Raw genomic sequence first — 13,148 nt, 5'->3', positions numbered from 1 at the left:
TGCTGAGGAACGGGTAACGTAGTCCCAAATCCCCTTCTGTTGTCAGATTAGCAGTCTCTGCTAGAGGAAAGTGGTAATTCCTTAAACCGCTGCAGCAAATTCATCAAGGGCTCACCTCTCAGCAGCTCCGAGGCATGCATCTGATTGCCAGCGCTTGCACAGGAATTACGGAAAGACAAAAATCTACGTTTGGCAGGATGGACAGCTTATTATTCATGCTGATATTCAAGAGTTCAAAGGAACAAAAGCATAAGCTATAAAATTCAATTTTTTCACTCTTCAGGGTAACAGCAAGAGCAGTGACTTCTGAAAACCTAAGCAATTAGGAAACAGCAAAGCAGCGAGCCAAAACAAAAAACTCAAACGTTAAACACAGAGAACATGTAGATGAAGAAAGACACGACACTGTGCTAAAGGAAAGCAGATAGCAAAGGAAACAGAAGGTGACTCAGACTCATTCCAGATTCAGCAGATGTTAGCGCAGTCTTCTGATTTGCATCTATAAGACAAAGATAGTACTAGGAAATAATATTGTGATGATCAAAAGAATTATGCACAAGAAAAAACATAAAAGGGGAAAAGAAACAATTATATTCAAGTACCTCCTTTCCTAGCAAGAATTTTACCAATATAGGAACGAATATCAAAAAGCCTTGCTAACTTCTAACTTGGAATTGGCTGAAACTACTACAGCAATAGATTCAAAGTGTAAGCAGTCAGGAATGCAACGTTTGCACTAGGGAAAACAAAAATGCAAATGTTTTGAATAAGTATATGACATAAGATGTTTATGTTGGCAGTGCCACGCGAGCCAAATGGAAATAGATTATCCTCTCAGATGATACCATGTGCAAACTTAGGGCATCATCAACTGAGGCTTCCACTGTACTGTCTATTTTCCATATTCATGGTTTTGTGCAACTAGTGGAGCCAGGCAATGTTACGATAACATAGTTTATAGATAAAAAGCACCCTGATGTGCAGCAAGACAAGCACATCTCTTTTTCAAGGCTGAGAGCAAGGATGTTCTTGAAATGAACACAAAAAAGGGCAGAAATCATGCTGTTGATGCTTCTTGTTCTAATAAATAATGCCAAGGTCATTACTGCTTTTCAGCATTCACGTTTGTATTACCCCAAAATAACTATAAAGTGTTTTTGTAGCAGATAATATAGCATATCAATGTCATTCATAAATATATACAGTATGTGATTTCAATAAAATGCAGCTATGCGGTTAAGATCAATTTAATGTCAGGCTAGGCGTCAACAATAGCTTTTATTTCACATAAACCATTAACAGTTAGTTTATTAAACTCTCATTGCAATGTATTCATACCATCAGCAATTTTCACATTTAATTTTCCCCCTACCTAATGCTCTCAATAGTATCATCTATAAGATGGCCAAAGAAGGAATCAAGCAAGGAGGCTGCAAAACTTTATTTTGTAGTTTAATTGGTATAAAAGTCTTACAGCTCAAAAGGGAAACGTTTCTTCTGCAGTTAGCATACACTTTTCAAGCCTACGTCTAACCCAGGGTTAAGTTTCTTAACGTGTATGTTAGATGCATTGATAGAAATGGCCAGATTTTCAGAACCGTGGAATACCTACACACTAGAAGGAAGTCAGCTGAAGCCACTGTACTGCCCACCTCGGAGAGTCCTGCTGTCTTTATTTAGAAGTCTAATAAGCAATTAATACTTCACCTCTTTAGGCACTTTGTGCCTAGAACTGTTCACAATAATTCTGAGTATCTGCTCAATTCCAAGGACACAAGAGGTCCAACAAACTGCACTGGACTGTAAGCTGAGAAGCGCTTAAAATTAGGCAAGCGTTTACTAAAAGGAGAGTGTGCAAAGAGGGGGATAGCCACCCGCGCTCTCTTTTCCAGCCTCCTCCCTGAAGCACCCCTCAGTGGTCAGCATCACGGAGGGGAGACGGGATGGGACTGACCTCTGCTACAGCCCAGCGTGGCACTTCTTACGGCCTGCCAACTCTGCTCTTGATTTCCAGGTAAATCTATGCATGGATTTTCTAACGTAGCAAAATAAAGCACACATCCAACATCCATCCCTAGAATCCTCTTAGGAAAGAGCGAAGAGATGAATCGCTCGTCAGCTGCGGAACTGAACACCGGCAGATGCCGTGCTCAGTAATGCAACTGCTGCTGGGAACTGGCGCTGTGTTTATTAAACAAATGTGTATGTGGGATACGTTATTACCATGCAGCCTTTCCCAGCTGCGCGTTTTAACAGCAGCTCTTTTTAAATTAAACTCTACGTACCAATTTCTCAGAGGCACAAAACAACGATAATTACCAAATCAGAACATAATAATAGAATTACATTACGTGATAAGTCACATCCAAACCTCGCTGATAAATTCTCGCAGCAGAAAGTTAATTGTAGAAGCTTTTAAAGGTTTTAGTTATCAAGAAGACAAATCAGAAAGCTGATGGTGTGAGAATAACAGGTAACCTGACCATCAACATGATTTCAGTTGAAGATTAACAAAGTGCTTCGCTATTCATAAAATAAACAAGCAAATCTGCGCCTGTTCATAGCGGCAGGAATACATGCGAGCACGCAATACCTACGCAGACAGACACACACACACACACACACACACATACTTGTCTAGGCTTTTCTTCACTGGGGGAAAGAAGGACAAACATTTTAGGAACACACAGTCGCTTACTATAATCACAACTTATCTTTTCTGTGCACCCAAGTAAAAGCAAAATACAAGAGACTTCATCATGCCTACTGTGCTTCTTTTAAGTTTTCAAATTAGTATTTATTTCGTTTATCCTCCGGAGACAAGACAATATACCGCGAATGTTGGAAAATAAATAAAGCCACACTGAAGAGCTCTAAAAAATTCTGAAAAGAACTGAGAAATTGTCTCCAGTGTATGTAATATTTAAAGGGTTACAAACCTCAGCGCCGCTCAACAAAACAATCTGCGGGTTAAAAGCTATTGTTTATTTGAACAATAGGCTAAGGATTCTATTAAAAATCAATACACTATAATAAAAAAGAAAATGGGGTTCTGAGCACTGCAAAAGCTATCAAGCCCATAATCCAACTCCAGTGTAGGAGGAACATATTCTGTGAGAAAATAACTGCTATTGCCTTCTCAAGCAGTAATTCAAAGTGGTTCAGCACCGACACTCCAGTAGAAGAAATAACATAAAAAAGAAATAAAAGACCGAATGATTGGATTCACGTCCCTCTGAGAGATAATTAATCAAGTATGCAAAGCGGGAAGCAAAATATATTGTTGAGAAAATAAAATGTTTAAATCCTCTCACATCTTCCATTTTCCAGAAGAATACATTAAATTATTTTCTATTCAACCATAAAAGACAATCTGCCAGGCTGGTTATGCAGAGCACGCATCACGAGGTACAAAGCTCTCCGAGATGGAAATCTAGTTTTAAAAAGCACAGAATTAAAATCTACTTTTCCACTGAGAGAGAGGAACGTGGAGCAATTTGTTCATTAAAAGAGAAGCTGCTTAATCTTCCAGCCCATCACTATTCAGCATTAAATAAAGCTGGACCCGTGTCATGCTTAGATCAACACCACTGTCTTTCTTCCCCTTTGTGAATCACTGAGCCAGGAACAACATATGTTAAAGATTAAAACAGGAGGTCAAGATAGCTGTAATGTGTACAGTGTTTTACCCAGTGGGATATGGATTAGAATTTCATGCTCATTTTGTTGTCATTGTTGTTTGAAAATAAATCCTAGCACATAGTCCAAAAAGGACAAAGATGAAAACAATATGACAATTTATGCATAAAGACTTATGAAAGAAGAGAAGATTAAAAGATCAAAACATAAATTCACTTTTTAGTTTAAATATTATTTTATATACATTTATTCTTTGCATACAAAGACGTGGACTTTTATAGAGGCAGAGTAAACAACAAAAAGCCAGAAAGGCAAAAAGTAACAAGCAGCAGTAAACAGAACTGCTGCCTCGCATCCATTACGAAAAGTGTATCAGGGTAAAATTTGACTTCACTCCAGGTACAGGCAGCACTGAATAAAAGTTGGAGGCATCAAAATTATTTGAGCAAGTAACAGACAGAGATATGGCTTTGTTTGGTATTTTAAAACTGACTTTTTAAAAAGTAAGATTGATCTGCCTACATTTTATGAAATGGTCAGAAATTTTCAATAGCATTTATTTCTGACTTCAATTCCAGGAACGACTCAAGGCTTTTAACTGGCAGGGGGGAGTCCCATGAAAAGAGAATCAAGTCAATTTTAGACCTATTTATTCACTTCTCTGTATGCTGTCTCTCCTACATCTACTGCAGTAAATAGACTTGCCTTCACGAAATCTATTTATTGGCAATCTTCTCCCTGCTGACACCAAAGACAAAAAATACTGGTAGCCTCCATGGCTCTGCGTTATTTTATACTCAGATGCTCTGAGAAGTTGGAAGTTCTCCATGTTCAAAGACGTTGCACTGCTGCAATCTTTTTCCCCTGTCCTCAGCAGAAACCAAAATGATTCATGACAGCAATCCAAAAGCAAAATCACTTGCTCGCTATGGCTCCTAGTCTCACTATCTCACCAACAAAAATGGCCTGCAATTTCCTAGCACATATTACTCTCAAAAGACTTTGATGTGCTTTGATGAAAGAGTTACGTACTGCAATTTGGGGAGGTTTAATTCAACACAGCGTTAACAAACCAGTCAACCTAATTTATGTAATTAACCTAAATTATGTAATTTAAAAAAAAAAAATCCTGTTTTAGAGAAATTTGCACTGGAAGTTACAAGGGCACATCAATGTAACAACAGAAATAACTGTATCCCCAACCCTTCCATGGCTATACAAATCCAGACTAGTCTCCAAATGTATTAACATTACATTTTCCACAAGTTACTTTTGGTCATTAGAGAAGGGTTACAAACCATTAATGGACTAACACTGAACTTGCATCTCATATCTCTACTCCGTAAGTTTTAGCAATGAGTTTTGCCCAACTTTGACATCACTGACCTTGAAATACCTGAAGAACTCTCTCCAAAAACCTGACTTCTAATATTAGAGACCTTATTTTCTTATACTTGCCTCCAGGACTTGAAACATGACGCAGGAGCAAAATTACTTTCAATATTGTATGGATAGGTAAGATAATAATGAATTGAGCGGAGGAGGGAAAAGACAGACAAAAACACAGCCACCTCAAAGGAGCAAAAACATGAATGCGTTTCAAGAAAAAGGGAGAAAAAAGACAGCATATGGCCTAAACTGGGACATAACGAATTTGTGTCTAACAGACAGAAGCTGACAAAGGTATGAGAAAGGCTTTACATCATCGCTTCTGAATAACTTCCTAAGCAAAACTGATGAAGCCTTAATGCTCCTGGTTGAGTCCATGACAAGACTGACACTGATCTCTTCAGTCACAGAGTACAATACTAATTCCTTGACTAGAAGCACTCTCCTATGAGATGCTTTCAGCACCAGAACGGCTGCTCTTTGGCTACAAAACAGTTCCACTAGTATCTCTCTAATCCTTCCTTTTTTTGCAGCAAATAGGATCCTGTTATTACACAGTTTGGTTTCAGGATAAGATGATAAATATATGTTCTTAATGTAAGATATCTTTATTAAAAGAATATCCTTATTATAATAATCTCTTTATTACCACAAGACTTTGTAATCCCAAAGAGATGCTTCAGAGAATATATAGCCTATCTATTTCTATTCAGTGACAATCTCTTTTTACAACAAAAATACGCTTAACAGATTGACAATGGCTACTTTCCGTCAGAAAGTCTGTTTATATTCATTTCTTACTCTACACAACTGCTCAGAACACAGTGTCAACCATTACTCACTCTTTTTCAGTGTGTTTGGTTTCACTATAACATAAAATGCAATCATAAAAACAACCATCTCGTGACAACTGTCAAAAAGTGAAGTAGCTGGTTACAAAGCAGCAGCAGAAAGTCTTAGGCAAATACATTTGTATGCACGATACTGTAACTAACCTTTTAATAATGCCATTTGTATTTTCAATATGTGACACTGAAGCAAACATACGGGCGGAGAATACGGCTGCGAGAAAGGTGGGCTGGTCTCTGAGGGAGGTCTCAGAGTGGAAGCAGAGGGGATTAGAAACCATGAATGTAAAGATGTGTATAGAAGGACACATTCAATCACCGACCATGAGAAAGAAATCATTCACTTAATCTTCAAGGTTAAAGCTGCTTTTCTTTAAGAGCTTTGAGTAGTTAGGAGCATTGTTACTTACCAGCTGTATTTCAACTGCTGTTACAGGCCTGTGGTTAAGCAACTGTAGCTTTTCTGCTCTGTTTAAAAGCAAAACATAAAACACTCTGAATTACTATATAATTTGAGGATCCCAAAAAAATGACTCATAAGATGCAAATACATTCCAGATAACTTAGGGATGAAAAGCTGCTGCCAAGAATAATTTTGACTGGCTTTGTGGTGTGGTCTCATACCTTAATTGCCATGATAATTTGGGTATTTTGAATATAGTACTTCCTTCTGTGTCTAGACACATTGCTATTGCCACCTATTGTCTAAGGTGGCAAAGCAGATCCCCTTAACTCATTACTGCACGACCATTATTTAACCTGCATACTTACTCTCTTAATTGCTGTATAGAAATACTAAACAGCTGTCAAAGGTCGCAGAGCCTTGCGCTATGGACAAGTGATCTCAAGATTAGTTATCAAACTGAAAAAGTTAAAAATTAGCTTGAAACCTCTTGGTCACATATGCTGTCTGCAAACCACAGGGTTTAAGCTAGTGTGTTTTTTCATGCATTATTACAGCGGGTTACGGCCATACTTTTACACGCACATCTTTGGGCAAAAATGATGGCTTATGCCCTCTGTCCTCTCCTGCTACGTACATCTACCCTTCAGCTGCGCTTGTGCAGCTGCCGGGCAAGAAGCAGATGCTCTGGATCAAAAACACCCAGGTCTTTTTCCTGGGTTGTTTTTGACTTGGTTCACTGCACAGCCCCACTGCACAGTTGCACAACACCAGCAGCAAAGTAGCAAAGAGACAGAAACCGCCAAAGAAAAAAATCCTCAACCTGCTCGTGAGTTGTAAAGGTGCGATCACTCACTGCAGGTTAAGTGGCAAGGAGCAACTCCTTACGCTACAGTAATTCAAACGCTTCTGACCATCTGTCCACGCTCATCGGCAGACAGAAAGCGCTTCTGTGCATCCAGATCTGCAGTCCTGTGCCTTGCCCACAAAAGCACTTCTCCTCAATGTTAACTTTTTTGTTTTGATTTTAGAAACAAACTGCATTGCACTGATATTTTTAATAGCTCAATTTTCATTCTCCTCTGCCTGCAAGGGGGAAAATTCAGTAAAATTAGTCTGGTATTGGTATTTAAGCATAAAAACATGTTAATATTCAGGGAGACAGTTTAACACCACAGAAGCCAACGTTAACATTTCTAATAAACTCAGAACCACAACTATGCTCACTCTTCTGCATTTTTCTGCATTCATTGTACCCAAACAGCTAACAGCCTCTAGAAATGAAGAGATTTACACATCTTTCCTTTAAAGACTTTCATCTTTAAAATAGAAAACTGGGTATGAGGGGAAAAAAATTAACTGACACTTAAAGAGCCCTCTCTTTTTTTTAGGGGGGAAGATGTGCTCACGTAAGCATTTTTATGAAATTCAAGCCAAAACATTTAAGCAAAAGCTCTGCAGTCAAAAATGATTAATTTTAGACCCTACTGAAATACAAATCATTCTAATAGCAAAGTCCAAAACAGCTGTCATAGGCCAGTAATACGTCTTTCATTAATCTCAGAAGCTCAAACCATTAACACTGATCACATAATAGCAGCATGGCTAATGATCTGAGCTGGTCTTTGTGTTTTAGCGCAGAAAAGCACGCTAAAATGGGACTGGTAGAGATGCAAGAGACATGTTAAAAAGGGCATAAGAAGCAGTAGAAAAGGCACTTTATTATTATAAAAACATACCGCTACAATGTCATAATAATAGATACAATGTGTAAAGGAACTTAAACATATATTTTGGGGGAAAAATCTGCAATGATTATTTTTGATACATACCTTCTCCTAACAGACATTGTGTTTAGGCAGTACTTCATGATCGCACACAGATCATTAACACATGCACTGTCTTGCAGCTTGTCCTACAGCAGTGAACTGCAATTTTGGAGAACTAAAGCTCGGAATTTAGTGCTACTCAAAGGGCATCTTTAAGGGCATATTTAAACTGATTCTGAATAGTTTCTCCTCAATTTCTTGGACCTGTGGGGGGTTTCAAAAGGAAACTTTACAGCTTTCAGGAGAAAACAGATGCTGCAATTAACAGCCCGGTGCTAACAGGTCACTGTCCATCTGCCTAGAGCTACTTTAGAGATACCATCTTCCTTTCTGTCGGCCTCTGACGCCAGCTGCCTTTGAATCTAGCACTAGCTAACAGCTTTTAACACCGAAAGGCACTTCAGTACGCCGTCGTTCACGTATGCGCGCCCGCCAAACTATTTACCATCCTCCGGGGAAGCCTATGGCAGGCGATGCGCTGCTCTGCCGCGCACACGCATGCCTGCACGCGTGGCAAGAGGGAGCGAATTTTGTACTTCTGCAGGCAGCCGGCCGGCAGCCGGGGAACAAGGCCTTCATTAATCCCCTGAATACGCAGAACGAGCAGCAGCAGCATAAAATTTTCCTGGCTGATGTCTCCAGACTGGCCTGAAGGAAAAATCCGGTGTTACCAAAGACCGGATGATCCAACAGGCCCTTTTTCACTTACAATGGCCATGATTCTACGGGACTTAACGAAGGAAATCGGATTACGGGAGACTCTGCGGTTCAGTGCAGACAACTGCTCTGCTGATACAAAACAATGGATTTAATTATATCGGAGGGTTTCCTGACGTGTATTCATAGCCCTTAAGGACAGAAAATAGCTCCACAGCAATGACACAGATTGTGGTTCTTAGATCTGGCCTGTTAGTGACAAAACAAAATCCTAAAAAGGAAACGTTGAGCCGCGCAGCTGCCATTTTTATAAAATGCTGGAAAATAATTCTAATCAGGACCTCCAACTTTAGAAGAAAAGCTTATGATTTTTAAAAGCGACATTTGCGAAATACAAAATAATTGACACCAGGAAACTCCAAGAAATCCTCCCATATATCAATTTAACAGTTAAAAAGCTTAAAGTTAAAAAAGCTTACAGTTCAAAATCTTTCTGAATGTACATTTACTTTAAAATGGACCTATTGTTTATCCTCTAAATTTTACAATTGGAGAATTGGGTAAGGAACTAGGACTTGACAAATATAGAGAAAAAAAAAAAAGAAAAAACCTTCATTTTAACCAGCCACAAAACTGTTCAAAATGTCTGTTTGAAAAACAAACTCAATCATTTTGGGTATCATTCCACCCTTCTAATCTTCTTTCCTACTTCTGCAGAAGCACAGCAGATAATCTTTCTCAGTCTTCAGGAAGAGGCTGCAGTGAAGTGACGGTTGGTACATGGATGAATGCCAACAACCGTAGCAGATGTTATCCTGATCACAGATGTAATTTCCCCTGAAAGGGTATTTTTGTGTAAGAACACGAAAGATGCTTCTACCTGTACATTAGCATTTGCCCTTACAAGCAGGGTCACGCACTTACTCCTCAAAGGAAAGGTGCCTTAAAGCACACATCTGTAAAGCAAATATTTTAACTGTGGCTTCAAAGCATTTTCTAAGAAACACCAACGATTACATTAGTTCACAGAGTGTGCCTGTACTTATTTATCGGTCTTGTACAAACTAGTAAGAATCATTATCCCCATTTTACAGGCAGTAAGACTGAGAGCAGAACGATTAGGCGGTGAGTGCTCTAGAAGAGGGGATTTGGGAGGTTTGGGAATGGGGATGGATGGATGGAGGGAGGGAGGGTGGGGGGAGGAAAGGAAAGGCCCTTAAGGCAGGACATAGCAGTAGACATTGCTATACTCTTTGAAAGCGCCATCAAATAAGGCTGAAAAGGACTGTGCAACCAGGGCCCACCACCAGGCCTTTCATTCGCGAACTGTCGGGCACATACAGGTAGCAAAAACACAGGAAGATACTGGGGAGAAGGTCCTTTGCGTCAACCGCAGTATCAATCAGAGGATTTAAAGGTAATTCCCACTGTAGTGACTACGTTCTCCCTTCTCTCCCACAGAGCAACTGTCTGCACTGTTTTTGCTCAGAAACCCTCTGGCAGCACAGCGTTTGGCCTTTAACTCCGAAGACGGAGATTTTACAAACAACGCAAAGGAGCCGGAGTTAGCTTCGGTACCCACATACGTTAGTTGGCTTTGGCTGGGGAGCATCAAGGAGGAAAAGCCAACTGCGCTTCCCCTGGTGCGAAGCAGGGAAGGTGCCTCCGCTGTTTTCCCATGCTGATCATTTGTACCTGTCTATTTAGCAGCTTGATGCTTACAACAACGCAGAGACTATTAACAGCATGGCTGAGTTTAAAACCGAACTGAGCTCACCGTCGCTGGCTGCCTTACTGTCGGAAATATAAAGTATTTATAACTGCTGCTGTTTAGGACTATAATAAGCAGTGAAAGAGACAGAAACAAAAACCTGAGCGTTGACTAGACACAAGTACTGAAATCCTTTCAGCCCAGAATTAAAATTGAGAGCAGGAGATGTGAGGAATCAAAGGGAGGAGGGGAAAAAAAAAAAGGCACACACTTCTAACATTGCATCAAAAGACATCACCACCACACATAAAAGCAGAAGTCCTGACAGAGCGGAGGAAAGACTATTAACTAGCATCTTCAGCATACAAAGAATGTGGCCAATTCATCTGAATAAAGGTATGAAAGATTTAGTGCTTCTTCCTCAAGAGCTAGGAAACAGCCTGGTTCAGTGCCTGGAGCGCTTGCCTGAGATGCAGACGCTGGAGTTTTAATCCTGGCTTTCGATGTTATTTGCTTTATGGTCCCTGGCCAAGCACAACTTGTCTGTGCCTCAGTTTCCAGATGTCTCCAACAACGATAACATTTGCAGCTCTCACAGCGGAGCGATGAGGATATCTAGTGGTAAAACATTCCCCTTGCCCAGTTCTATTTACAAAGATAAACTTTTATGCTTAATGAAGTCATACTTTGTGCAGGTTTCTCGCAGCGCTGTACGCTCACATGCCAGTGGATGGAACAGAGCCTTTTCAGACAAGTCTTTTGTTGAAAGACTGGCACGAAAAAAATGTACTTTTGTTGCCAATGTACACTTATACAAAATTTCGCAGCCAAATTATCAGAATCAAATAATCAAATTCATATCATGCCTGTGCTAAAGAATAGGAATCTCATTTATCCAGAGCTGTTTTCAAACAGACAGAGCCCCACCTTGCTTATTAAGGCAAGACTATCGGCAGAGCAGGCAACAACAGAAATAAACTAAAGACAGTAATACATTTTGACTAAAGTAATCAGTTAGCAAAACTGTCCATTCTGAGGACAAGAAATACGGGACAGAGCAAAAAAGGTCATCTCTCAGAGACATTCTGCTTACAAGCCATGAACATCATTGTAATTTATTAGGGAATATGTAGAAGTTTCAGAGTCAGGACAAACTGATCTCACGAACATTATTTCAGCAAAGATAGGATCATTCAAAATATTCAAAATGAGAGAGAATTTGCAAGTAAGTCATTAAAATGTGTTATCTGAAAAATGTCAAGCCAGTTTTTCATCTGCAAAGCTCCCTACCGGAAAAATGACTCAGAACATCAAAAATGAATTAGCAGCAGGGTGCAAAAACCAAAAGCTACATCAATGACTTATCTTCTGCCATCTGAAGGTGCCTGAGTAGGGCTGTTGTTAGAAATTGTAAATATTAACTTACATTGAAAAAATAATAACCTTTAGACATGTTAACATTATGTATTTCTGATTTAAGCAATGCAACTGAATTATACACATAGAGCTTGAATTTGAAGACGCAGAGAAATGACCAACTATTCAGTAAATGTCATCTGAAAAGTTGTTCCCAGACAGCTATTTGATGATCAATTCAAACATCATCTTGATAATGAAAACGTTAATTATTTTGTTTTGGCAAAATGTTTCAAGGTGACAAAGGGATAATTGAGGGTAAATGAAGTCACATGAACAAATATGTTGATACTAGTAGGGGTATACTGGATACTAGCATTGGTAGGCATTCTCCCTTCTACAGTCGAGAATAATAATATTATTACTTATCTTTTGTTTAGTAAATATTCAGCTGCCAAGAGTATTTGAGAAATACCAAGCACGCATGCGTGCAAGATATGACATCTGCTTAGTTGGGAGGTCAGTGTTAGCAGGCTTTCCTGCGGCTTGTACAGAACCGAGGCCTTTGCTCCAAGTACGTGATCTGAGACCAGCCCAGGGGACCCTTCTGATGCTTCGGTCCAAACTCTTCTCCCTAATTACAGTTTCTGATCTTTCCGACTCAGAATGAATGGAGAAATTGAAAGGATTCTCTTGGCATCCCTTGGAAGCAAACAGTCACAAAACACCTCAGAAGTTCAATTTCGCGACAGAAAACTGGAATCCTCAGCCCCAGCTTTGGCAATAAGCAGCCTATCTCCGCAAGTAATAGGCGCTGAGGCTCAGTACCCACTGCACTGACTTTTTCTCACACCAACTTGAAAACTTCACTGCTAGAACCAGAGTCTGAGTGCACCTAGAATTTCTTGCTAGCGTGTACACAAATGAGAACCCAAATACTCACAATTCCATCAGAAATAAGCTTCAGAGAAGGCAAATCCTGCAAGCCTGAACAGGTTCATATCTGCATCAGTGCTGACTGCAGTATTTTGTACGGGCACAGACACGATAAGCCTGGATTTTGTTTATGCTTCGTTAAATCTAAAAAATGTAAGGAACTTCTTCCAGTTCGGATGAATCCATCTTGAATCTTTCTACAGCATGCATATTTACATTCCTGCTCAGGATAACTATCCTCGTTATCTAAACAGAAGGCAAAGAATATTTTCAGGATTATTGACCCCAAAAGGTGTGTCATTTGATATTTGTATTTTTTTCTGGACTAACTGGATTTTAATAATACTGTTTGAAACACGAAAGCTGTTGGTCCTACAGAC

General features: G+C 39.6%; 1 protein-coding gene across 17 annotated transcripts in view; it reads right to left on the bottom strand.

Moving 5' to 3' along the window:
* The window catches only part of CRCP (CGRP receptor component), a 34,140-nt gene that overhangs the window by 3,708 nt on the left and 17,284 nt on the right, over positions 1-13,148 (bottom strand). For 14 of the 17 annotated variants that reach the window (XM_068910031.1, XM_068910029.1, XM_068910022.1 and 11 more), the window contains one exon: positions 6,287-6,344. In XM_068910031.1, the coding sequence (XP_068766132.1) occupies positions 6,287-6,344 (58 nt within the window). Of the gene's footprint in view, positions 1-6,286; positions 6,345-12,775; positions 13,015-13,148 lie in introns of those variants that run through there. The other 3 variants (XM_068910034.1, XM_068910033.1, XM_068910032.1) reach the window with 1 other exon arrangement.

This window comes from Struthio camelus, chromosome 16, assembly GCF_040807025.1.
Source record: "Struthio camelus isolate bStrCam1 chromosome 16, bStrCam1.hap1, whole genome shotgun sequence".
Lineage (NCBI taxonomy): Eukaryota > Metazoa > Chordata > Aves > Struthioniformes > Struthionidae > Struthio > Struthio camelus.
The sequence above is the reverse complement of the archived record's forward strand: the minus strand, read 5'-3'. Positions and strand labels throughout refer to the sequence as shown.